Source organism: Dreissena polymorpha, unplaced genomic scaffold (genome assembly GCF_020536995.1).
Source record: "Dreissena polymorpha isolate Duluth1 unplaced genomic scaffold, UMN_Dpol_1.0 chrUn053, whole genome shotgun sequence".
In the NCBI taxonomy this organism is placed as follows: domain Eukaryota; kingdom Metazoa; phylum Mollusca; class Bivalvia; order Myida; family Dreissenidae; genus Dreissena; species Dreissena polymorpha.
This window is the reverse complement of record NW_026273367.1, coordinates 171,067-198,883: the sequence shown is the minus strand read 5'-3', so window position 1 is coordinate 198,883 and position 27,817 is coordinate 171,067. Positions and strand designations below refer to the sequence as shown.

At 35.8% G+C, this 27,817-nt stretch overlaps 1 protein-coding gene across 2 annotated transcripts; it reads right to left on the bottom strand.

Moving 5' to 3' along the window:
• Positions 1–118: 118 nt before the first annotated feature.
• Positions 119–25,999, bottom strand: LOC127863877 (cytochrome P450 2D27-like). 2 transcript variants are annotated; one of them, XM_052403564.1, is made up of 7 exons: positions 25,694–25,999; positions 8,160–8,742; positions 6,009–6,221; positions 4,482–4,605; positions 3,853–4,112; positions 2,349–2,476; positions 119–1,688 (listed from the first exon to the last, which is right to left on the bottom strand). In XM_052403564.1, the coding sequence occupies exons 2-7, from the start codon at positions 8,634–8,636 to the stop codon at positions 1,481–1,483; spliced, it is 1,410 nt and encodes a 469-aa protein (XP_052259524.1). In that variant the 5' UTR covers positions 8,637–8,742; positions 25,694–25,999; the 3' UTR covers positions 119–1,480. The 2 variants fall into 2 exon arrangements, with proteins under 2 accessions (XP_052259524.1, XP_052259523.1); XM_052403563.1 differs by lacking the exon at positions 25,694–25,999 and adding an exon at positions 12,037–12,244.
• Between the last annotated feature and the right edge of the window lie 1,818 nt (positions 26,000–27,817).

Genomic DNA, 27,817 nt, shown 5'->3' with positions numbered 1-27,817 from the left:
CACAATAATAATTGACTACCAGTATATCATTACATGTATTTTGTTTTAGAAACCAACCTCGTGCGTTTGACATATTATTTTCTGAACATTTTACTGAGAACAGGTAAACAAAGGGAAATATTTTTTAAACATTTATTTTGGCATTTTCATTATATACCGCTTAAACAAATTCAAATAAGAAAAGAGGTTTTATTAGTTCATGTTAGTGACCATCAGGGTGGATCATGATTGTATCAATAAATCATCGTCAATGTTGTTAAACTTACGTCTTGAATGCAAAGGATACTAAAAAGAATAATTTGAAGAAAATGAATTATTGATTGATATTTTCAAATATTTAGGTTTGTTAACGTACGTCAAGCTTATCGATAAACTGTTACAAAGTTTGGCACTGAAATTATAATCAGCTATTAACATAATTTCACAGACATTTAAAAAAAGTTGACACCAATGCACCTTCTACAATCCCATGCACTGTTCACCAATCTCGCTCCTGATGCTATTCATACCAATTATCACACTGAAATGGCATTGTAAAAATACCATTCCTGCGTTAAGATATTTCTTTAAAAAGAATGATCGCAATGTTTTTCTTTATTATTATGGTATGTATTGAAATAACAATGCAACTTTCAATTGTAAACAACAGTGACATATTAAAATATATCGTACTAAGTAAATACATACAATAACTTATCAACAATTAAGTAATACAAAGCGAATGGTGTCATTTATGTCAACGTCGATTTAAGTGTAAAACACGTAAATCAAATCAGAACGCAATATAAAAAGTCATATTGCAACATCGTGCTGTTAAAACAAACATTCAATATAAGAGTCGCGTTCTGAGAAAACTGGGCATAATGCATGTGCGTAAAGTGTCGTCCCAGATTAGCCTGTGCAGTCCGCACAGGCTAATCAGGGACGACACTTTCCGCCTAAATTTGATTTTTGCTAAGAAGAGACTTCATTTAAACGAAAAATGTCATAAAAGTGGAAAGTGTCGTCCCTGATTAGCCTGTGCGGATTGCACAGGCTAATTTGGGACGACACTTTACGCACAAGCATTATTCCCAGTTTTCTCAGAACGCAACACATAATAACACCATTATGTCCTTCCGCCGGCTTAACTTCACGTTTTTGTGAACAAGTTTCAATACAACGGTATCAATCACGATACATAGTCGGACGCTGATTTGATCCGGCTAAACGTCACGTTTGTAAGAACAGGTTTCAATACAACGGTAACCATGACGATACATAGTCTGATGCTGATTTGTCTTTCACAGCATAACAGGTAAGTGTAATGGAGCACACGTTAAGTGTTCATGTAATGTGATTGTCAAATCATGTAACAATTAAGTTCACTAGCGGTCTGAAATGGCAAAAATTAAAAACACATCTCGCCGAAACACCCATATACCACGTCAAGCACATTTAGGTAAAATTGAGAAAACATTCTTAGAGAATAGTGGCTTTTTCACGCTGGCTGAAAGACGCATTTGAAATCGGGCGCCTTCGTCACAATACCGGATGTGAACTTTCTTGGGTCGCAGGGTGGAAGCTCTTGTTGTCTATTTGAACACAGTCGAAAGTTCTTCATGAGAATGGTAACCACAAGGAACATGACTTTCTCCGAAAACGTGGAGCCGACACAACGTCTGGGACCTACCCCCATCACCACCATGCTGTAATCAAGATATTGACATGTGTTATGTTTTATGCTTCAGGTACGTTGGGCTGAAAAGTAAGTGCATATGCGGAAACGTTCAATAAACGGTGGTTAATTAATAGCGAATCAGTTATTATTTGTAATGAGTTTGCACGGATAATAGCCTCACCGAACCGAACTCGTTTTAAGGCGATGTCTTCCAGTGTGAAACAAACTGATGCGCTTCTTTTGCAACTCCTCGAAATGAGGGTAAACATTTTATATAAGTTTTTATTGAAACATAAAAGCTGGCATTTATATTTAAAACAGCATAGAAACCAGACCAAAGAAAAACGAAAGCAACATAAAAAACGACTCTCAGCTGATTGAAATGAGCCTTGTTCTGAGAAAACTGGGCTTAATGCATGTGCGTAAAGTGTCATCCCGTATTAGCCTGTACAGTCCGCACAGGCTAATCAGGGACGACACTTTCCGCCTAAACTTGATTTTTGGTAAGGAGGGACTTCCTTGAAACTAAAAATACCATATAAGCGAAGTGTCATCCCTGATTAGCCTGTGCGGACTGCACAGGCTAATCTGGGACGACACTGTACGCACATGCATTAAGCCCAGTTTTCTCATAACGCGGCTCAAATAATCGCATGCATGGTTGAACACATAAAATGTTAACGCTTACTTTTTCATGACAGGATGTTCGGGCCCTACTCGAGAACCATCTTCCGCAATGAAGCGTTCCGGCTTATAAGACCAGGGATCGTTAAAGAACCTCTCGTCGTGGTGAATCCCGAACAAGTTGGAAAATATCTGAAAAATAGATGATTATCGGTAAATGTTTGCTAATAATTGTGAACATAAAAAGTTATTTGTTTAAAGATATTCTGCAGAATTCCTTCTTTCTTTAGTTTATTCGGATTTTGGAGGATAATCGAACGCGATTGTAAATTAAATACATGTATGATAATAATGAACGAACGGTTTATTGTTTGAACAACTGGGTCCTGCAGGATCAATTCTGTGCATTAAATATAAAACAAAAGAACTGTTCCTACTTTTTGACTGTGATCACATGTTTTATATTAATGAACTTTCTATTCAATAATGTAATGTTTATAACACTTTATCGATGGATACCAGGCAAAGAAAATCCGAAAGACATAACCTCGAATTGCTTCACATAAAAAGATTGATTTTTGAAACCAAATGCGCATACTAGAAGAATAGTTAAAGGATATTCCGAGTCCTTCCATCCTTTATTTTAAATTTTAATTTCTGACAGAAAAAAGTCTCATTTCCAATACTGTAAAACGTTCTCTTAATATAAAAAATAATAGTCCTTAAAGCGAGATTATACGATTTTGTCTAATATTTATTCATTTATATAAAATGTGTCAAAAAACTTATTAAACATATATTTCAATATAAATTAAAATACAAGTAAAGAAGAACATTTGTCGAAAAATGCGAAATAAGCCAGATATTTAATTCTGAAATCGAAAATGTCTGTACAATCAAATTCGCCAGCATGTAAATCATGCATGTACGATGTGAATCTAAATTTAGTTTAACTGTTCATTTAAAATTCCTGCAACGATATCTATCCATACGACACACGAACACTAACTAAAAAGACGAAAGCTTCGGTTATTGTAGGAAAATATGTACGAAATATCTTCGTCACAATCGGCTCGGGGCGCTGATTTGTCTTTGCTGCGTTTTATGAAATTCGTCTTCAATGTATAATTTTTCTTGCCTATTTTGTGTTATTTAACGTATTTTGTCATAATATAACAATTCTACACATATAAAAAATCGTATAATCTCGCTTTAATGTATGACATAAGACATAAATCCAATTGAGCAAAGTACATGCTCACTATATCACACGAGCGTGGGTAAGTGAAAGCGGCTAGACGCGGTTGATAGAGTTGTTAACAATCGCGTTCTTTGCTTCTAATAAATCGGATGGAACAACCAAAACGTCTCATACTTAGGACTGCTAACTAAGAGTATTTGTCCAAGTGCATTGTCTTACATATTTTGGCTGTGGCACGAGCAAAGTAACGATCGCTATAGAAAGCGGGACTGGTTGCATATGTTTGTGTTTTACACAATACCGTATTTACTATGAGTTTCGCTACTTATACCTACACATCTTATTGCCCAAATAGACATACACCTACCTCCGTATTTTTCGGTATGTTGTAATTTTCAAACATAGCATCACCAGATCGGTTGCAGTGCCGCGCGGACACCGGAAGTGGCGTATGGAAGCGCTTGAGTTCCAGAATGCATGCGTCGATGTAAGGTAACTTCATGATGTCGTCGATTCTGACGTCAGCGTTAAGTGACGTCAGTTCACCGCGTATTTTGTTTTGAACTTCAGGGTGATGTACGAGAACCAGGAATAAGACGGAGAGAATATTCTGTAAAGGCAAAATGGCTGAAAAAATAACAAGTGAAGGTTAATGTTAAGATACAGGTCAACCCAATAAAAAACTAATCTATATTCATATCAAATTGTGTTCCTAAGTTTATAATTGACTTTATATCAGTAGAAAGTGGTTAATGGTTCATTTGAATACTCTTACACTATACGAACAGTATATATTGGATAGAAAAACAATACGACAGCTCGTTTGCGGTCCATAGCTCGAGACTACAACATAATTATCTTCATGCCTCACGTGTTTTACATTGACCAATATAATTCACATATTCGATTTCATGTGAAGGTGTTGTTTTACGAGAAGCCTTAGTTCAATTTATTGGTTATTAGTATAGTCTAAGGTTTGTAGATTGGAGTCATTACCTGCGGGTATGAGGTCCATGACCACGCCCATGATAAAGTCATCGTCTATCCAGGACTCTCCACCCTCCATCCCCATGGTAACGCGCAGATTCCTCAACATGAACACGAGGCCTCGCTCGCACTGCTATATAGAGAAAGGAACATCTGAAGGTAGGTGCTACATTTTGGAAAACTATTAATTTGGGGTTAAAATACAAGCTACACTATTTAAACTCATTTCATAAACACATTCTGGTATCGTATAATTATTGGAATGAAAATTCTGGTCAAAATGCTTTCCAGAATATGAAAATAGTTTTTATTCAAATGTTGATATTTACATTGAAATCGGTTTTTATGATGTTCTATTTTGTGAAGCTTATGGTAGACATAGGCCTTTTACAACCGTTGCGTTTCTGCTACCTTAATTGCATGACGATGATCGGAATGTTAAATATAAACGATACTTTGTCTCCAAAGCTTTTTTGTCTAAACCGAGATGTTGTTGATACTTGTTTTTGTTGCATTGTATCATGCCTCAAAGAGTAACAATTCTACTGCCCTGGTTTGTATACAACAATCGAGTAATTAAATCAAAAATAAATATAATTGTATTCCCTTCCATTGCCATTATATTTTGAATCCTGACGCACTGACGTTAATTTTTATATACGCGTTAAAGTTTGGTTAGCAATGCTTGACAATATGTGAGGTCTGGACCACCTGAAAACCGGCTAAGACCTGCGATGTTTGCCTTATACATTTGTGTGGTCTAATCTTAGGCGATGTGATCTTAACTCTTTCAGTGCTGGGACCGAATTTTGAAGGCCTTTGCAAACAGTTTGGACCCAGATGAGACGCCACAGAACGTGGCGTCTCATCAGGATCCAAACTGTTTGCTATTATGATAGTATTCTTTGAAAAAAATCGAAGAAAATGCTAACTTTAGAAATTCAGCAGACGACATTTTAGCAGACGACAAATTTCCCAGCATGCAAAGGGTTAAAATCATAAACGGACTGCAGTGTATAATAATGTTTCTCTCCTGATTTGCCGGAGTAAGTTTCAATTTGTTTACATTTTACAAAACGTTGAGGATCAGGGTAACAATTATTGGGGACGATTTGGAACAAAACTCCACTGCCTACAAATAAGACATTAGCCGTTTTGAGTGTTAAAAGATAGCACATTGTTTTTGGTTTTTTAAATACAGACAACTTTAATCTAATTCTATTTCAGACAAAAAAGAACATAAGGTCCTATGTCGCTCACCTGACGATATATTTTATGAGGTACTCCGCTGTGATTGTTTTGGTTAATCGTGTAATTTGTTTTAACCCATACATTTATTTTTCTTATCTACTAAACTTAATAAGGAGATCTTTTCCTATTAAGATACACAATTTTGCAGTTTTTTAATACATGCAATAATGGAGATTAAGTTTTTTTCACGACTTGAGTAATATACGTATTTTTTTAAGAGATATTGATATTTCTTATGTTATAAAACATATTATTTGATTAATTTGTAATATTTATTCAATTTACCCCTGTCCCATTGAGAAAGACCTCTCGCAGGTCATTTTTCTTCGCCTCCAGTGCGTCGTACAGATTCTTGAGTTTACCGGGTACCTTTCGCAACATCGGCAATTTCGTCAACACCGAGGCGTTCTTTACCGTGGCCAGCTCGTTGGCGGGCACTATGAAGCCTGCCAAGGAGTCGAACTCCCGACTCGACTCCGTGATACGATTTCCGGTCAACTGAATTGTAAGAGTAACTGGTTGTTATTTTCGTGTGAAACCATTTATGTGAGGCTTGATTGTATTTTTTACTTTGAAACACTCACTTTATTTCAAGTGATGTTAAGGTTTTCCTAAGGTCCGGATTCGGATGGAGAGACGGACAGACGATGACGCCAACATGCTGACAAATGGAGGTGCGCACACACGGGCGGAATGATGCCGATAAACTTATTAAGACTAATTTTTACTAATTAAGACTCTCAATACATTATTATTAAGAATAGGCATCTGTATATCAAGGATTCGAACGGAAGCAAATATCGAGACAGGGAAGAATACCCAAAAGTACTGGAAATTGGTATTCGAACTAAATCGAATACCGGACCAGGGATGAATGTCAACCTCTGTTTAACGTATGCGAACTAAAGCGAATACTATATATTTAAAGCGCTTAATACGACGTACTCGGAAATCAACGAAAGTTGTGTGTTTTATTTCATCGCAAATAAATGCGCATTTGTTAATACGACACATAAACACAACTTTTTGTTATGCAACATATATGAGTAAACATGTCGGCATCGCTTTAAATTTCGTCGGTTTGAAATTCAGTATACATCGGTACTTATATAACACTGTCTGCTGAAGAGCATCCCTATTTTCCGCGAACACAGATCGTCAATACATTTTATCCACTGGTTTATCTCGCGCTAGTTGTTACTAGTATTTGTGTCCCATTTAATAAAGGAATGTGTTTTGTAGACAGTATTGAATGTCACTCTTTGCAAGTTAACTTGAGCGGTTGTAATATATCGCTATCTCCTTTTGACGTATTGTGTTAGGCATGGTTCAAGAGCCAAGACAAGTACGGTATCTGAAAACATGATCGGAAAACATTTACCAGTGCATACGAATGAACTAAGATCGAAGTTAGTGTTATACTAGTTGAGGCCTTTATAAATCCATAACTTATAAAAACGATCAAACGTCTATATTGTATGCATTAACTAATATTAACCCATTTATGCCTAGCGTCTAGAAAAAAGGCCTTGGCAAACAGCGTAGACCCAGATGAGACGCCGCATGATGCGGCGTCTTATCAGGGTCTACGCTGTTTGCTTAAAGGAATTTCTGTAAGAAATATTCTAAATACAGAAATAACTAAACTATACATCCCTAATTTTGGAAATAAATTGATCCAATTTAGAAGGATGGAAGTGTCCACAAGGCATAAATGGGTTAATAATTCTGGTTCTGATACAACTGCATGTACTACCGCAACAAATACTTCTGAGACTACGATATCAACAAAGGCGACGACAGCATCAGATTCTGATTAGTGTGATGCGGTAAGTAGCGTTTACCACTCAATAGACAAAATACTCTTTAATGTAAAATATTTCAACACACCTCGATACACATAATCATGTCAATCATCGTTAAAGGGACAATCCATGAAATAACAAGATGCACGTAGTTCTTTCGGCGACAACAGAGCAAGGCTATCACAAGGTCAATAATAATAATAATAATAATAATAATAATAATAATAATAATAATAATAATAATAATAATAATAAAAATATTAATAATAGTAATAATAATAATAGTAATAATAATAATAATAATAATAATAATAATAATAATAATAATAATAATAATAATAATAATGATAATAAAAATAATACTTTTTCTAATAATAATAATAATCATCATCCATATAATTGTTATCGTCATCATGAAAATCATCAATTTATCATCATCATTATCATAACTATAGTAAGTATTATTACTATTCAAAGCATAGTCCAATATTTTAATTAAATGTGTGCTTTCATCCGCTTTTAAAAATTAAAATTTCTTGATTTAATAATTATATATTATCGTACTAAGCCCATTGCCCATCGCCTATGAAACACAGCATCCAGAATAAAGCTACATAAAGAAATACATTACCACTAGGCCCATGATTTTGATGACCAGCTTGTCCATTATTCCTATAATGTCCACTTCCCTGTCTATGAGACATTCAATCTCAGACACCAGCAACCGTATCTCGTCAGTTACAGCACTGTAGAACCATTTTTCTTCAACCAATTGGTTCTCGAAAAAATTCGTGGCGGCGTTCTTCAGGAATTGCTGCTTATCGTCCATATTCCTGAACAATATGTCTTTGGAATTGTGTATAACGTATTTATTCATGAAGCTATGAGCTCGGTCATTGAATGCATTCGCGTGTTCGCACGTGGCAAACAACTTCCGGAGGATGTCCGGGTGGCTGACAACCATAAAATGCTTGCCCAGGATTTTGAACATAAACATGTCACCAAAGCGTTTTTGCCACTCCATGAACGTGAGATGCATGTGATCCATATCGAGGTTGAATGCCTGCCCGAACACGGGCACACCCCGGGGTCCCGGAGGTGACGTCATGTTACCGGCAGTGGTCAGTTTACCCGCTGGTGTACCATTGGCCTGGTGTTGTTCAATTCCGCCGTTATTGTTAAAAGGGCATTTGACGAGCCCAACGTCGTTTAATCTGAAACATGCACAAGATTTACAAGAACTAATGTTGTGTATAGACGTGTGAACACAACATAGTTCACCAACGAGGAGCAATTGCCCGGTACGACAAATATTTCAAATGGCTTTGTGAACAAACGATCAATAAAACATATATATATATTATAGTACTCAAAAGAGTGATTACAAATTAGAAATGATTTACATAACCAACCATGGTATAGACAGCGATCTGACCTGGATCAGTAACCGATCATGTGCTTATTGGCCAAGTTCAATGTTCTGATACATTTTGTTATTATCAAGATTTTACAAGGCCCTTATGACTTTTCTCTCATCCTTCGACGTTGCTCGTAGAGAAAACAAGGAAAACATGGACATCACATACAAAAAGAAGGCCCACGCGAGGGCAATTGAGGTCAACGGCGGCTCAACAGTTCAGTGGATCAATGTATGGCCCGCAAACTGAAGCACATCGGTTCGAGCTTAGATTTTTTAAATATGATACTTGTTGGTCGTTTTATTAAAATTACACAATAGAATAGTTGATGTCGATTTGATAAAATCTTAAATATACGTTATACATTTTTCAGTTTTTTGTTTGCATTAGTGTATGTACAAAAGTAATAAAACAACCAATTCGCATTAAATCTCAATCTCGGTGTATCAAGTAGTATCGGTATACGAACGTTTATCTTTATGATGCATAATTGTCAATGCGGATTTATGCATATTATTTTATCCCACTTTTACAGCGAATTCGGTTGATTAAAGCCCCGTTGATTAAATATCATCTGTAATCAACGGCAGGAAATGACGTCAATATTTCGACGAAATCTCGTCATAAATCCAGCGAAATTATCCAGTCAAACTAATTTTGTTTAAACTAAAAGGTTTTCAAAATAAAAAGTGGGATAAATAGAATAATAGTTTAGTGTTGATTATAGATCAGGTTTATCATGCTCGGCGCGAAAACGAAAAAGCACTCGCCAAGGCTCGTGCTTTTTGTTTTCTAAGCCTCGCATGATAAACCTGATCTATAATCAACACTAACCTATTATTCTCTATGTACACTAAAAACGTACACTTACTTATTATCAATGTCGATAATGTACAAAAATAACGCGTCTCGAACTTAACAATAACCACTTTATTGCTTTGAGCTGTAGCCACTAGCCTATCGATCGTTGAAGATCGACTCGCGATCGTCCTTCATATGAAGACAAATATCGCTGCACTATCGTGGTGTAATATATCAGTAAGGCTCAAAATGAAATAACAGCGAGGCTTGCCTTTTTATATTTGTGGCTAAAATATATTACATTCTGGTATCAAATTGTTTGTTTTGTTGACTCTTTTTTGTATTTTAACAAAGAATGAGGACATTATAGTTGATTCCGAGTAATATAACCTTCCTCCACACTTTGACTGATATAAACCATGTCACTGTTGACGTGATATTAAAATTATTTAAGGCCACTTTATAGCAGGCAGATATCCATGTAGTGGTATGATGAATGAATCAATATACATATGTCTTTAAATATCATAAAAGCACGATATGTGTTACCTAAATTAAAAAACGGCTACTTATTACAGCGAAATATACATTAGGGTCAGTATAGTCAATATATCGCATTACACATTCAGTAAACGTATTGCGTGAACGGAAGACAGTCATATACTACAGGAAAAACAATTGAAAAACCCTGATTGTCAGTCAGACCGCTCCTCGTCACTTGTCTTGGGGTTTTTAAGAAACAACTTGTTATTCATTATGCTGCCGGATCCTTCTAATTGAAAACTGCTCCCATCAATTGAAAATTGGTTATCATTAAGTAACCACACTTTACACGACTATCCTGTTATACAAGGTCTTATCAAAAAAACGTAGTGACAAAATCGGCTAATTTTCATTTTTTGTATTCGGTCATAATCGTGGAGAATATACAGTGCCAAATACTGATAAGGTTCTTTCAATGCATTAGTGGCGTTATCACACGCGATTTATTATAAAAGTCATGTGTAAAAAGTAAATAATAATACTACTAATAATAATAATTATTATAATGAATACTACTACTACTACTTATAATAATACAAAATAACAATATTAGACATTAAAAAACAATACCGTCAAACGAAAAATATAAATGTTGTTGCAAATAAAAACATTTGACAAAAAGTCATTAGTTTGACTCCTTTATAGGACACTGATCCATTTGGTAATGGAGCTCCACGACTTTGACCTGGCACTGAACCCAGTTAGCATAAATTATAGGTTTGAATTGTTTCTTATATTTGAATACGGTTGTGTTGCTTCACGATAACAGTATAAATGAAAAAATAGAGGAACGGTTCAGTTGATTGAAATCGCGTCAATAAACTGATCCCGGAAATCGCTCGAGATTGGATCGATAAACCCACTAATGCCTTGGTACAAACAACGCTGGCCAATTATATCAACCAATGACAGCTTGATTTAAATAATAAAGGTTCAAACGGTGTGTGATTTTGAAAGGAGTACAAATGGATCAGCTTTATTTGCACCAGCAGATTAATGTGGTGTGTATTTCCAAAAGGCTGCTTTTCCGGGATACATGTAGTACGGATAAAACATATTCGTCGCACAAATATATACATTAAATGCATTTATGCATAAAGGGTTATTTATGCATGAGGGTCTAAAACATTGTCTTTATAGGCGAACTGTAAGATTTAAGATAGTGTCTAGTACTGTACCAACACAGTCACCTATTTACCATGTCGCATGGGTGCAAAGCCAGCTGGTGATACATCGCAATTATTCCGTACCGAACGTAAAATAATGAACAGCCTTAAGGGATGTGAATTGTTTAAGTGAGCAAAAAGCGACGCTCAACTTCGCAAACAGTTTATGGCCTTCATATTTCACTGTTTAAATGAGATAAGTAGGCACAGGTAACCTCGAGTTGTTTACAAATTAAAACTCTTTACTTATAAATCTAATAATAACTGATATAGGTTAGTGCGCATATATAGACAGATCTGTACTATGCTGCTGAAAGAATGTGTTGTGAATTGAAACTAATTTAACTCAAATACATTTTAAACAGGTATATGTATGTCTATATACTAAAATGTACTATACATTTTTATCTCTCAACTTTCTAAGTGTTACATTATAAGGTATCATGTTTCACGTTTTCATGTTTGCAAAAGTAAACTAAACTTTTGAAGGAGCATGTTAATTTAAACGCGCTTTCTCTAGGCGTTGTATTGAAATTAACTACCGTAAACACGGTAAAAAGACAAGCAAAAACTAGCTTACTTCGTTTTTTCCGTGCTTCCCATGTTGCTTAACTCCCAGAGAAGTATGTTAACAGACTATTTCCGACTGCTTTATAAGTACACTGAATTGTATGTGTGTGAATGTTAGAGTTTATTTACAGGTCTCGCTGCGTCTTCACGACTGCCTTATGTGCGGACCTGCACACTGAATTGTATGAGAGCTACTGAATTGTATAAGAGCTACGCTGTATTATATATACATCCGAGTGTTCTGTACTTATCGATGCGTGTCATAGTCTGGCGAAGAGGATGGTCCTTGGCCGAGTTTGTATACATGCCGAACACGGATATGCAGTGAAGTTTTATCGTCATCGTATTACGCAACTCACTTGATTCCTTTAACCGGAGCAGGATTTGGAAAAATTCTTCCACACAAATGCGCGACTGATTTTATTAATTTGCTGAATCAGCATACATTTTACTGAATCAGGATCTGGGAAATAATACCACACAAATGCGCGACTGATTTTATGGATTTGCTGAATATTTGGGGAAAATCCAACAATACCAACGGATAATGTTTTCTATTAGCAAAAAAACTTAAATTTTATATCAAGACATATAAATATGCAAATATGAGCGACTTTTTTCTCCATACATAGACATATGTGTGTTTTATAAATCGTTATCGCTAAACTGTATGGGTCTTCAGAGGCTGTCAGCGGAAGAGTTACGTTTAATCGTGTTATGGAAAACTGCTTGTTGCTGAACTTGCACTAAATGTTATGTTTATTTGAAAGCTGCAACAGTTTGATACGTGCTGTTTGGATTCAGTAATTCGTATCCACCTACATGACGTGAATGTTGTCTTATTTCCAGTATTCAGAGGATGTCAGCGGTAGAGTACCGTCTTACTGTGTTATCGAAACCTGTTTGGTAATTGGTTGATTGGCATAAATAAAGGAAAGTATTGTTTAATAATGCCTCGAGTCTCCAGTTGAGTATTGGTGTATCGGCTTTTTCATGGAAATAACTAGGGTTCAAATGATATGATATGTGCTTATAATAGTATGCTGTGTGCTTCCCATAGTATAATGGGTGTTTGTTTTGGTATACTCTGGGTTTGTGATGATCTGCTGTGTGTTTGTGATGATATGCTGTATGTTTGTGATGATATGATGTGTGTTTGTGATGATATGTTGTGTGTTTGTGATGATACGATGTGTGTTTGTGATGATATGCTGTGTGTTTGCCATAGTCTGATGTGTGTTTGTCATGGTATTATGTGTGTTTGTTGTACTATCCTGTATATCGTTCTCATGAGTTACTAAGGGTTCGATTGATAATTGTTGGTTCATTCCCCTCTAGTTAATAAGTCGTTCCCACGACTCACTAACTCGTCCCCATGCGTTAGTTATCACGTTCCCGCAACTGTTTATGGTGTGCGAACTTCTTTGGGAACAAGTTACTAAGCCGTGGTTTCGAAATGAATGAAATCAAACACATGGCATATCTGTTACATGGCAGAACTAATTACATGTTGTGAAGTTCATTACAACATGCAGTAACATTTTAACACGATGCTATCATCGTTTTATGTCTATGTGTTTTATACGTTTACGAAATATACTATTCATGTTGTATCATTGTCACAATAAACCGCTTAATGGGTAGACGAAAAGCAATGAAAAATACCAGTACGTAGCATCCTCCTAGACAACCTGTAAATTGGATCATTGAATTTAAATTTATTGAGCGTGTTGTGATTTGTGTAGGCTGAACAAAACGCTTATTTTATAATAAAAACGTATGTGTGGGATTTTACAAAAGTTGAAAGCGAATCAAATTTACGTTTTTTATCAATGCAAATTCTTAGAATGCCAACAAACCTTAAAAAATGTAGTTATAATAATGCACTCAAGCAGGTACATTCAGTTCGAATGCGCATGATAAAACGACATAACTTAAATACTAATTTAAAGTGCACACAGCTCATAGTATTATATAATTACGCATCTGACATACACTTATATACCTTGACCTTTGATTCACATGCTGCACGAGATACTCAGTCTCCTTGCGGTAGCCATTAGTTGTTAGTTGCCGTAAAATGAAACGATGAATGAAAACGTTTAAGCCTGGAAAAGCTGTTTTGTATCCGTATTGGATCTTTGACACCTACGCGTGACCTTGACCTCTGAGGTATGGATACAGGTTTTACACACGCAATGTCGTGTCCTCGGGATTGTCATTAGCGGTACGCTATCTTAAAATAGCATGATGAGTGACAACGTTGCAGTCCGAATAAACTGTTTTATGATAAAATTTGATATTGGAGGGGTGACCTTGACCTCCGATGTAGAGATACGAGTGTAACCATCGACACGTCATCTTTTGATTAGTTGCATTTTAAAATCAATCAATATACGGCAAAAGACAGGGATTTTTAAGCTTCTTTATAGCCAGATTTTACTTTTGACCTCTTAGTGTGACCTCGACCTTTGAGGTAGGGAGACTAATGTGCACCCGAAATGCATTCTCCTTGTGGTTGTCATATATGGCAAGTTATATTAAAATCGCATCACGAATGACACAGTCACAGTCCGCATTAGCCGTTGTTTGTTCAAATTTGATATGTGAACTCGTGTCACGTAATCGTTCGAATACACGTCATGCGCATATTGCCATAATGACCTGACTCGCATTAATTGCATTTTGCTACATGGCGAATAGGAGTGGGCCGTCCCTTTCCTTTAATGTCATTTTATCCGTATAACAACGTGGAATGAAATATTTAACAACAACGCCATATGTGAATTTCAGTCCAATTTAATATCTAATATAATTCATTTGTCCAAATACATGTATGCAGTCTGAAAACTTTATTATTGGATCTTTCTTGATCCGTACACCTCAAAATCTAAGCGAAGAGTGTCCTATTCCGACCGAACACCCACATTTTACTGACAGATCAATTTGCATAAAACGAAATTATAATTTTGATTGGTCATTAGTGTCTGTTTCTGCACGTGCTAATTGTTGATAGGCTGAATCACTGTACTTGTTCAATGATGCAGGAAACGTGTAGACAACATTATTTACATTCGAACGATGTTATAGATGGCTGACTCAGATTATAACAAGACAAGACATATTTATAGAGACTTGCACAGTGTACATCGTCTAAAAACTATACATTTCACAATCAAATATGTCACAGAAATAAACATAGTAAAAATATAAACATAAATATAACGCTTGAGGCATCCAAATTGCGCTCATAATTAGCACCTTTGGTCAGTTCGACGGACGTTATAGATTGTCGGACTTTGTTATAATTTACTACTGCAATTATTTTTGCCGCTATCACATATTATATCTGTTTTGACATTCTCTGACAATTCCAGTTACTGATCTTTAACATTTTAAAGGCCCTATAAAGGTGACAAATCCAATTACTATGCTTATAAACTGGTCTAATTTTTACCGGATTTCAGTTACTCTTGCATAAAAAATGCTAATAACACAGCTTAGGTGCAACGTTGTCAAGAATTATGGAAGATATACCCATTTTATAAGTTCAGAATTTTTTAATAAAATGATTTTCGAACCCGCCGACTCCAATTTTTGACGAAACCAAAAAAATAATATTAAAAATATTTTGTTTTTCGGATGCCAAAAGGTGGCTTTTAAACACGAAACGCTTGCCGGGCTTTAGAAAAAGTTCAAATGAATTATAAATCATCATAATAAACCCAGTTTTAATTACCCACATCATCGTGAACATGTGCTGAAATTTACCAACAGATACGCCTTCATATTGTTTGTGCAAGAAGTTGAAGAACGCTACAACGCTTTCATCAGCTAAGTCTGCTATTTCCCAATAATTATGCAACCGTCAAATGAAATCCTGAATGGAATCGATTTGTAAGTAAATATTTGATTATTTCTTTACAATTTTATAAAAGTGATAGTATTAAAATGACTAGAAAATATTATGAAAGCAATAAGAAAAGAACGATTTTAATTTAACAGGTGCTCGCAATGCGAAAACCATTTACGCCTATCAACTTTAAACATTCCATATTTTACGCACAAATACGGTCATATTTTAGAGAATAAAATTTTATGTGTTGTTTTATGTAGTTGTAGTGACGAATTTGTGCATATAATATGTGTTTTTCCGTTATTTTCAATGGGTACGAAACTTCGGTTTTGTTCCGAACTGGTTCGTACCAAAGTTCAAAAATCGCAAATCAACAGTTTTTAAAACGATTTCAAACCATGAATGTCCAAATAAAATAGTCAAGTTTATGGAGTTTATTATCCGTTTAACAGCTTTCTTTATGACATTGAACTATCAAGTATGTTATCCTGGGATAAACTGTCACGAAGATCAATAATTATAACGATTATTAGGGACGCTATTTCTTTAATCAATACCATGACAAAAACACATTGTTACTTGTTTCAACAAGCATTTGTGTTTAACAGTTCCATTATTAACCAACTATTTCTGAAATCAAAAGTAGGTCCTTCACTCGATGTACTACATTTCGGATATGTTAAAATTCGGACATATATAAAGATAGTTACATTTACGTGTTGATTTGACGTATATAGTTTGTACAAATATGTTTTTTGTTATTTCAGACAACAAGAATGGATGGTGGCAATTATCCTAGGCATTTCTGTCAAGAAATAGATGTGAAAAAATATCCATTTAATTGAACCTGGAAATCAACCACCACAACCAACAGAAAACCTTTTAACAAAGGTGTTGTTTTAGAATTTGTGAAATTTGATAATAAACAGAAGTTAATGTATATCATGTCCAAATGACCAAATGTATAATCTGTTTAACAATTTGAATTGAGATGCTTTATTTTCTGATGTTTGATTTATTTTTCCTTTCAGATGATATATATTTGTGTGATTCTAGGTTTTTATAAATAATTCTTAAACATTTATGCAGCATACTGTTACATTATTGTTAACGTTATTATAATATGTTGGTTATCTGGTTTATCAAGTGGAAAAAAAATATTTATATAAAAATAAAGCTTTTAATGTTAAGACTTATGGAGGTACTTATTGTTATTTATGCATTTACATACTTCTCAGAGTAATAAAATATAGTAAATGCCATTATTCATTAATGTAGTAAGGTTCCTTATATGATTGTTCTTATTGATTTAGTTTGAATTACGGGCGATTTTCACACCGCGATAAAGTGGCGACAACTTTTTTTGGGCCAGTGAAACCCCTGAAAAGTGTTTTATTATGCTATTTGTATTTGTATTGATTTTTACTGGACAATAAACTATCAATGTTTCTTTTAAACCTCAATAGCTTATTGGTTGTTTGTTTAGATAAAGTATTTTTAATGCAACAAATGGATTCCTTGTGAACAAAAAACCATCAAAAATGACAAAAAGTTTATTATAGACAAGTGAAAACATTGCATAACTTTTGAATTAGTTAAAGGGACTGTCAACCACGACGACGAAGAAAAAAAAAGTTGTAAAATACCGTATTTTTTACAATTATTAATTTTTATATTGATTAACATATGGCGACTGGTATATTACATTACTTGCAAAAAGTTCATATTTTCAGTATATTCGGTAATACAATTTCGCGATGTGAAATCGAAAGTACATCGCGAAAATAGGTGACACAACGATATACACACTATAAATAACGCAAGTAGATTGATCATTTTATATATAAAATATATACAATCACTATGCATGCTCAATTTGCATTCATGGGTTTACCACGTGACGATGATGATCAATCTACTGGCGTTATTTATAGTTAATTGGTAAGTTACCTGGTAGACATACCCAGTAAAATTTATTACCGAATATACTGAAAATATGAACTTAACAACTTTTTTTCTAGTAATTTAATAAACCAGTTGTGATATTTTAATCAATATAAACTAATAATTGTAAAAAATACGGTATTTTACAAATTTTCTTTTCTTCGTCGTCGTGGTTGACAGTCCCTTTAAGATATTTTTAAAATTCAAACTAATTTAAAAACTGCACATCAAGACCTACAGTCTGATTATGATCATTTTGCACATCAACATGTTTGAAAAAAATCACTGTGGTCGCTTAGTAAAAAGAACTTCATACCATAACATTTTTAAAATGAGTGCATATTTGGTAACCCATCTTTTTTCCGTCCTCCTACCCGACACTTTTTGAAAGAAAATCCGAAAATCATTTTAATAATTTTTTTGGCCTAATTGGAAGAAATTTTTACAACTTTGCAACTAACGTGATGTGTAGCCTTAAAGCGGTGACTTATGCTAAAACTAGCCGAAAGAAAATTCAATTTTAATTCTATTTTAAACTTTTTACCAGCAGAAAGTAACTTATTAGATCACTACAAACGTTTTAACCATTTAGAAGAGACTACTTTATGAATGTTACCGGAAAACGTTGAAAATCAACGATATATTTTTTGTGACCTGAGTCACTTTCACTTTCTTGAGTAAACAGCAATGCAAATAAACTGATTGTTTGTAAATACAATTGACTTGGAGGACACTGTATTTTGAGCTAAAAACAAGTTGTATTGCTATTTTTTTATATTAATGTCCAATAGCATATATATGTATATATATATATATATATATATATATATATATATATATATATATATATATATATATATATATATATATATATATATATATATATATATATATATATATATATATATAAATAATTACGGATCGTAACCTTTATAGGGCCTTTAACAAAGAATGTAAAGGTTTGCCTGTTTTTTCAAAATAGTGTAAGCACATTTCAATTATTTTATTATAAATTCATTTTTTTATAATTAGACATATATTAACAATTTTCAAAATTCAAGTATTATATTATTATTAATTTTCAAAGAAAAATTTATCAATAATTTCCAATTTATATATTTTAATTTATATATAGTTGTTCATAACGTTACACTCGTAAGTGACCTTTGCGGTAAGGAGACAAGTTTTACACACGATCTGTCGTGAGACAAGACATTTCGCACACTAGTGCAGACTGACTGACGAAAAATGCTACTGCTATGCAACCTCCTTCGAAAGGGGTATACAAAAATTGAACCGATAAGCCACACATAATACACATAAGTACAAAACATTATTATGAGTAAGATTGCACCCAAAGGGGAGTCACTGCGGAAATCTAATATTTAATATTAATAAGAGTTGTATCATATTTTACATACGCTTAAAGGGACCTTTTCACAGATTTTGGCATGCATTGAAGTTTGTCATTAAATGCTTTATATTGATAAATGTAAACATAAGATCTAAACAGATCCAGGAATAAAGAAGATTAAAATTAAAGAAAGAACAAAGTATACCTCAACTGGGCTCGAACGCCTGGCCCCTGGAGTAAAAGTCTAACGCGTAGACCACTCAACCATCCGTGCTCATACAGTGAATGATGTATTTTATACTTTTTATAAGCATCCCTCGTAGTGTCACAAAATATAACGACAGCAACAGACTCTCTCTTAATTATTCAATCGTTTCACGTTGCATACGCTTTATAATTTTCAGGGTTTTAAATAAATGGTTAATGTTTAAGTATTACTGTTTCATCACAAATATCTTAACTACAAAGAACATTTGCGAACCGGAAACTTTTTTTTTTAATTTGGTTAATTTACCAAAACGTGGAAAGGTCTTTTTAATTTATGGGTAGAGTGGTTATCAGATTTTTCTAAGTTTTTACCTGCTAACCTGGCTTTTAGAGAACGTGACGTGATTCGAAATCGTCCTAGATTTTGTCAAGATAAACAATTGACGTTTCGTCAAGATTTAGTAATAACTGTGGAATCTGGAGTCGTAACAAGGTTTTTACTAAAATTTGACCTTGTGACCTAGTTTTTAGACACATGCAACCCAGACTCGAACTCAGCCTAGAAAAAAATCGAGATAAACATTCAGTCATAAAAATGGCATTTGATGTGGCAACAATGTTTTTCTAATATTCGATCTTATTACCTAGTTTTTTTACGCACGATCCAGATTTAAACTGGGCTTAGATATTTTGCAAGATAAACATTCAGACCAAGTTTCATGTGATTATATTAAAGATATGTCCTTTAGTGTGGTAACGAGCACAAAACATAGCCCGCAGACTGCACACGGCACATCGCACGACGACGGGCGCCGGACATATGGTGATCACAGCGGGCTCATATGAGCTACAAGAACAGGTAGCCCATTCGAGGTTTCAATATAGGGATAATACACGTTTTCGAGGGCATGATCATGTGCGGGCTCTCGAAAAATCCGTTCCTGCCCGAGTGCTGCCCGCAGATGATCATGTCCGAGAAAATGTGTATTTTCGCTATTATTGCATAAACAAATTACACATACCAAAATAATTTTAAATAACATTGAAAACAATATGTTTTGTTCATTCGACATCGACAAAATAATGCGATTAATTCAATACAGTTCAAGGTTGTGTTTTACATATGCCTCACTCGGTCATCATCCGAAGTGATGAGGCTTTACCTTCGGATAGCAGTTTTCGATTTAAAATGTTTTTAAACAGTGGATTAATGCAAAGTTGAAATGCAGCCGCGCAAAGTAAGAAATGAGGAATTATTTTGGAATTTACAGCAGGAACGTTGAAGGTACATAAACACTTACATTTACAGCATAGTCTTTTGAAAGTGTTGAGTAAATAACCTTAACTTCATTGACGTTGCCAATAAAATAAAGCTGTTGTCAAGAGAGTGCAGATGGTATAACTTGAAAAGTGGATTGAAATAGTCATTATCCATGGAGGAAACTGGTGCTTATTCAGTTCCTCATTTATGCTTGGAAAGTCGTCGAAGGCTGGGGAAGGGAAGTAACTGTGCGTGGACCAGATCATTGATATGAAAAACACATAACAGGGCTTGAACGGCACGTGAATCGCATTGTTAATACACGATTTCTCCCGTTCAAGCCCTCCTTTTGCCAAGTTTCTGCACCCCGCCAGAGGGAATTATAGATAGAGTTTATGCAATAATTTGCTATTGAGAAACGCGAGCAACACAGTTACGCCAAAAGGTTCGCACCAACATAACATGAAACTAAGCAAATGTATTTTAAATATTTATCCTCGCTATTTCAGTCGGCGTAAAGTCTGTCATAAGTGGACAATCAGAGGCAATTTACCGAAACAACAATCATAATAGTCCTCATAAATCTGTCAAACGTGGACAATCAAAGGCATTTTACCACACCAGCAATTACGTATTCATCACGTTGACATTTGCTTAATGTAGAAATTTCTGCAATGACCAACTGGACGCCACAGGTGGTTAGCGAGTGGCTATGATATTAATTAGTGAAAACATCATTTTGCATGATAAATAATCTTACTATAACGAAAAATTAAATTTTATGGAAAAACAAATTCACTATTAAATATATATGTATAACAAGGTATGCAACTCAAAATCACCCCAAAACGGGGTGCATCGCTATGAACAGCCATATCTTCATCAATTGTGCAGCGATTTTCACGATCTCGGTCTTATTCAACGCAGAAATAAATTTCCTTTCTGGAAATGTATATCTCTTGCAATATTTTTACAAATGCTGAGTCAACTTTTAAGAAATAACACGATACACAACTCGCATGACCCAGTTGACAATGATCATCTCGCCGTCGCAAAAGAAAGTTATGCTATGATTAAATATAACATATAACGGCTATATAGCTGTGCTGTCAATTTTCACGTCTTTTATTTTTTTATTTCAAAGTGCACGCAAGCTACTGATAACCATTTTATTTGCGTGGTTAAGACCCCCCACCCCCATTCCCCCATCCGTTCCCCAACCAGTACCACCACAGACATTCAACATTCCAAAACTTATAAAACTCTCTGAACAACAAAAAATCGCATGTAGAACGTACGTGTCGGCTAAATAAAACTACTTTAGGTCAACCATCTACAGGAAAATGAATCTGCATTCATCATTCTCTTCATTTCAAGACAATTTCTGGCAAAGTTGCAAACAGAACTTCCATGATAACGTTCAATTATTGTTAACTACAAAATAGAAACCAAAGATAAAGACGACTAATGAATTGTCCTGTCAGATGCCAAAAACAGTTAACGTTATTCTTTCCCTTAGCGTTTATTATAAAATTTGAATATCGCAAACCAACGAGCAACTTTTTATAATGCAGTTTACATTTACAGACAAACATGTTTAATATAAACAGAATTTCAAGTGTGTTTATATAAGTTTACAACATGTTAAGAAACATACTATTTCTTTGTTTTCATGTATTTGCTTGCAATTACGTGCGCGAGTTTAAATATTCAAAACAAAACAAGCAAATTTAATAATGTAATGGATATGTTAAAATAAACAATTCACGCCAGTGTTGTCTTACCCAAACCCTTAACAAACAAAACAAGAGGGCCATGATGGCCCTGAATCGCTCACCTGACTCATTAAGATCAGATGAAAACTATGACCTCTATTGTCTACACAATGTTTTTCTATGATTTGACCTAGTGACCTAGTTCCTGACTCTAGATGACCCAAATACAATCCCAATCCAGATTTCATCAAGATAAACATTCTGACCACAGTTCATAAATATTGGATGAAAACTGTGACCTCTATTGTCAACACAAGGTTTTTCTATTTATTTGACCTAGATTTTTACCCCAGATGACCAAAATACAATCCCACCCAGATTTCATCAAGAATTCTGACCAAATTTCATAAAGGTTGGATGAAAACTGTGATCTCTAATGTCTACACAAGGTTTTTCTATTATTTGACCTAGTGACCTAGTTTTTGACCCCAGATGACCCAAATAAAATCCCAACCCAGATAAACATTCTGACCAAATTTCATAAAGATTGGATGAAAACTGTGACCTCTATTGTCTACAGAAGGTTGTTCTATTATTTGACCTAGTGACCTTGTTTTTGACCCTAATGACCCAAATACAATCCCAAACCGGATTTCATCAAGATAAACATTTTGACCAAATTTCATCAAGATTGGATGCAAACTGTGACCTCTACTGTCTACACAAACAAATTGTTGACGGACGGACGCACGGACACACGCAGGCACGCACAACGGACGCCGGACATCACACGATCACATAAGCTCACGGTGTCACTTCATGACAGGTGACCTAAAAATATGTGTCGGAGATAAACATGAACAGTTGTGGTTAAAATCCCATAGAAACAAGGGCTTTGTTTGTAAAACATGCATGCCCCCCTGTATGGGCTATAAGTTGTAGTAGCAGCCATTGTGTGAATACGTTTTTTGTCACTGTGAATGGTGGTGGTGTGGTGGTGATGTGGTGGTGGTGGTGGTGGTGGTGGTGGGTGGTGGTGGTGGTGTAGTAGTAGTAGTAGTAGTATAGTAGTAGTAGTATTAGTATATAGTAGTAGTAGTAGTAGTAGTAATAGTAGTTTGTAGTAGTAGTAATAGGAGTAGTAGTATAGTATATAGTAGTAGTAGTAGTCGTAGTCGTTAGCCGTCGTCTTCGTCGTCGTCGATCAGTCGTCTCGTCGTACGCCGTCGTCGTCCGTCATCGTCGTCGTCGTCGTACCCCGTTGTCGTCAGTCTCTCGTCGCGTCCTCGTCGTCTGGTCGTAGTCGTCGTCGTCGTAGTCGTAGTAGTAGTAGTAGTAGTAGTAGTAGTGGTAAAAGTCGTCGTCGCCGTGGTGGTGGTGGTGGTGGTGGTGGTGGTGGTGGTGGTGGTGGTGGTGGTGGTGGTGGTGGTGGTGGTGGTGGTGGTGGTGGTGGTGGTCGTCGTGGTCGTGGTCGTGGTGGTGGTGGTGGTGGTGGTGGTGGTGGTGGTGGTGGTGGTGGTCGTGGTGGTGGTGGTGGTGGTGGTGGTGGTGTAGTAGTAGTAGTCTAGTAGTAGTAGTAGTAGTCGTAGTAGTCGTAGTAGTCGTAGTCGTCGTAGTAGTAGTCGTAGTTAGTCGTAGTTCGTAGTCGTCGTCGTCGTAGTAGTAGTCGTAGTAGTAGTAGTAGTCGTCGTCGTCGTAGTCGTAGTAGTAGTCGTCGTAGTCGTAGTCGTAGTAGTCGTCGTCGTAGTCGTCGTGGTAAAAGTAGTAGTAGCCGTGGTGGTGGTGGTGGTGGTGGTGGTGGTGTCGTAGTAGTAGTAGTAGTCGTAGTAGTAGTAGTAGTAGTCGTAGTAGTAGTAGTAGTAGTGGTGGTGGTGGTGGTGGTGGTGGTGGTGGTGGTGGTGGTGGTGGTGGTGGTGGTGGTGGTGGTGGTGTGGTGGTGGTGGTGGTGGTGGTGGTGGTGGTGGTGGTGGTGGTGGTGGGTTGTGGTGGTGGTGGTGGTGGTGGTGGTGGTGGTGGTGGTGGTGGTGGTGGTGGTGGTGGTGGGTGGGTGGTGGTGGTGGTGGTGGTGGTTGAACTGGTAGTAGTAGTAGAAGTAGTAGTAGTAGTCGTAGTAGTAGTCGTAGTAGTAGTAGTAGTAGTCGTAGTAGTCGTAGTAGTAGTCGTAGTAGTGGTAGTAGTAGTAGTAGTAGTCGTCGTCGTAGTAGTCGTAGTCGGTAGTAGTCGTAGTCGTAGTAGTAGTAGTCGTAGTAGTAGTAGTAGTAGTAGTAGTAGTAGCAGTAGCAGTAGCAGAAGCAGTAGCAGCATTACAAGACCAATACTTAAGAATGATCTAATGGAAAAAGGTAACCTAGCACTGGCAGTAAATATGGGGCTCATTTACAGGTCAGATTTGGAATCTCTGCTGTAAAATGAGATTTTGAATGAATTAAAGGGAGGCAAATCTGTAATAGAAAGAACATGCATAAACCGTAGTTGTTTCCCTTGTTTGAACCATGCTAAATCCTTACAAGTTTGGAAAGAATTGGATGAAAAAATTTGGACTCTATTGCATAAACACCATTTTCTCAATTCAAGGGGAGGTAATTCTGTACTTCATGGACCAATAATGCTCATTTTTTGTAGGGTTCGTGTCCTCATTGGTATAAAGACACTGTGCAAATTTGGAAAGGATCGGACAAAAAATGTGGAAGATTTTTGAAAGTTTTCACAAAATAGGCAAAAACGAATAAACATGCAAAGTTCAACGAGCTCCTGCGGCCATGTTTTTTGACGAATCGAATTTCTTTGAACAACTTTTTCAGGAGAGCCTTCAAAGGTCATCCCTGTGAAATTTTTTGAAAATCTGATGAGCGGTTTCTGACAAGAAGATTTTTTAAGGTTTTTACCATATATGGTCATGGCGGCCATCTTGGTTATGTGATCAATTTTTTTTTAACAATTCTTTTGTCCCATGACCTAGGGATGCTCCACATGAAATTTAGTTGTGATTGGCTCAATGGTTTAGTAGAAGAAGATGTTTACAAATTGTTTACAGACAGACAGACGGACGGACGGACGGACGCCGGACGCTGAGTGATCACAATAGCTCACCCCGAGCTATCGCTCAGGTGAGCTAAAAACACACACACAAACACGCACAAAACGCATTGGAGCGGAAGTCGAACAGAAGACAATTCACATCTTGTCGTTCTACCTAAATAGTATTCTTAAGTCATTGTATAACGCAGTAACAATGTTAATTTAAACATACAATTCATATATATGTACATGTGTATATATGATTGAATATGCACGTGGCCAGTTACATCGTGGAAATTCGTGTGATCTTACCTTCATGCATGTTGTTTAAATTAACATCCACATTAGCCTTACTTCTTATTGTTCAGTTCAATCAAATACATTCCGCCAAAAAATCATGAAACACTCATGAATTGTTAAGATTCACGTGCAGGTACTTAAAATTGCACAGATATACAGACATAATGTACCCATTACAAGTGAACGCGTTGAATTTTAATCCGAGAAGTGGGTTAGCAGAACAGAGCTGGCTTGTCGATTAAAACTTGGGAAACATTGATAGCCCCTTGCTTCACAGCGAATCATGGAGTAGGAAGCAAATACTTCGTATCAAACCAAGTGTTTAAAAGTAGGTATACATACAGATAACCTCCGACATTTACAGTTGATATACGGGCTCTGTATTTTTGGCGTATCTGTCTAAACAAGTGTTTGACCAATCTCGATCGTTGTCAAATGAAATCTTTGGGAAAAATAACGCCAGTAGGCACGAATGAATATGTGCACTATTTTAATCACACAATTTCTTTACCGGTTGATTTTTTATATGGACTTTAAAATGTTACTTAATCAAGAAATATTTATTTAGGAATGATATTTGTTAAGGCAGGGGAAGGTATGTAGTTTTCATTAAACAAAAGTCTGCCTAGTTTCTAAACTTACACAGTTTCGCAAATGAATATTTCCGAAACTAGTTCACGAACAATATCACAATTAACTCCCGGCAACACAAGTTCATTTCCTTTAAAATTTTACTAATGCAAGAAATATTAATTAAGAACTAATAAAGTTTGGGCAAAAAGGCAGGTTCGTTCTTATCAATGAAATGGAATGCCTTGGCCTGAAAACTTACGAAGTTTAATTAATGAATTTCACCTGACTTTTCTGTTAAAATCAAAAGATCCAATCTGGCTGTATGGTGTTTAATATAAGGTAATAAATTGCATACTAATTGTTTGTTTAAACTACGGGGAAAATATCAAATAAATCAGTCGCGAAAACGTTTTATTAGCAAAAAGGGTTTTTATTTGTTCACAGAGGGGAAATCACGTGATTATCAATATGGCGACGTCCATACCGAGGTAGGTATTTTTTACCGTTTTATACCTTTTATTACTTGTATATTATTTTTGAAATTTTGCTCACTCTCCAATTATATTAACAAGTATGTTACTGGCGTTTTTGTCATTGTAATACTCGCTCTATATATCGACTTTACTCGCCGCGACAGGAGGGCACTTCTCCGCCCCCTATTTTTCAGCAGGAGGGCAGTTCTCTGCCCAATAACAAAACAGTGAGGGGGCAGTTCTCCGCCCAGTGAAAAATCGTTGAGGGGCACTTCTCCGGGGGGGGGGGGGGGGGCACCTATCCTAGAGCCAATTTAAGCTTAAATCGCAAAGTTTACTTCAGACTATAAATGTGTGTATGTGTTTTATAATTATAATTGATTACGTTAAATGTTCATTTATCTAAGTGTAAAAGGGGCCATAATTATGTCAAAATGCTTAAGCGAAGTAAAAAAAAAATCATGTTTATCGGCACCAATCAGACGTACCGGCTAAAGTCATCCACTAAATCGCCAGGTAACGCCAGATAACAGGGGGCCGCGAGATAACACGATATCTCCCTAAGTCTTACACTTATGTTGCCAATCTTTATTGATTGATCTTTTTGCTACATTAAAAACTTTTTTACTCGGTGGATTATGATTAATATTGGAAACAAGAGGGCCTGAAAGGCCCAAAGTTGCTCACAAAGGAACTGAACCGTTCTGCGCAGCCCAAGATGTCATAAGAACAAAATGTTCTTACCAACTTTAATGACTAGTGAACACCCTGGCAGCCACAATTTTTAGCAGAACAAGGTTTTACTATAGCCATAAAAGGAAAAATGCTCCGCTTTCTGGCAGCCATGTTTTTCAACCAACCGGCATCATTTTTTTTAAATCGTCCAAGATATTATTAGGATGGATATTGTGACCAAGTTTCATGAAGATCGGACAATAAATATGGCCTCTAGAGTGTTAACAAGATTTTACTATAGCCATATATAGCCATATAAGGAAAAATGCCCCGCCCCTTGGCAGCCATGTTTTTCAAGCAAACGTAGCCATTTTCGAACTCATCCAAGATATCATGAAGACCAATCTTCTGACCA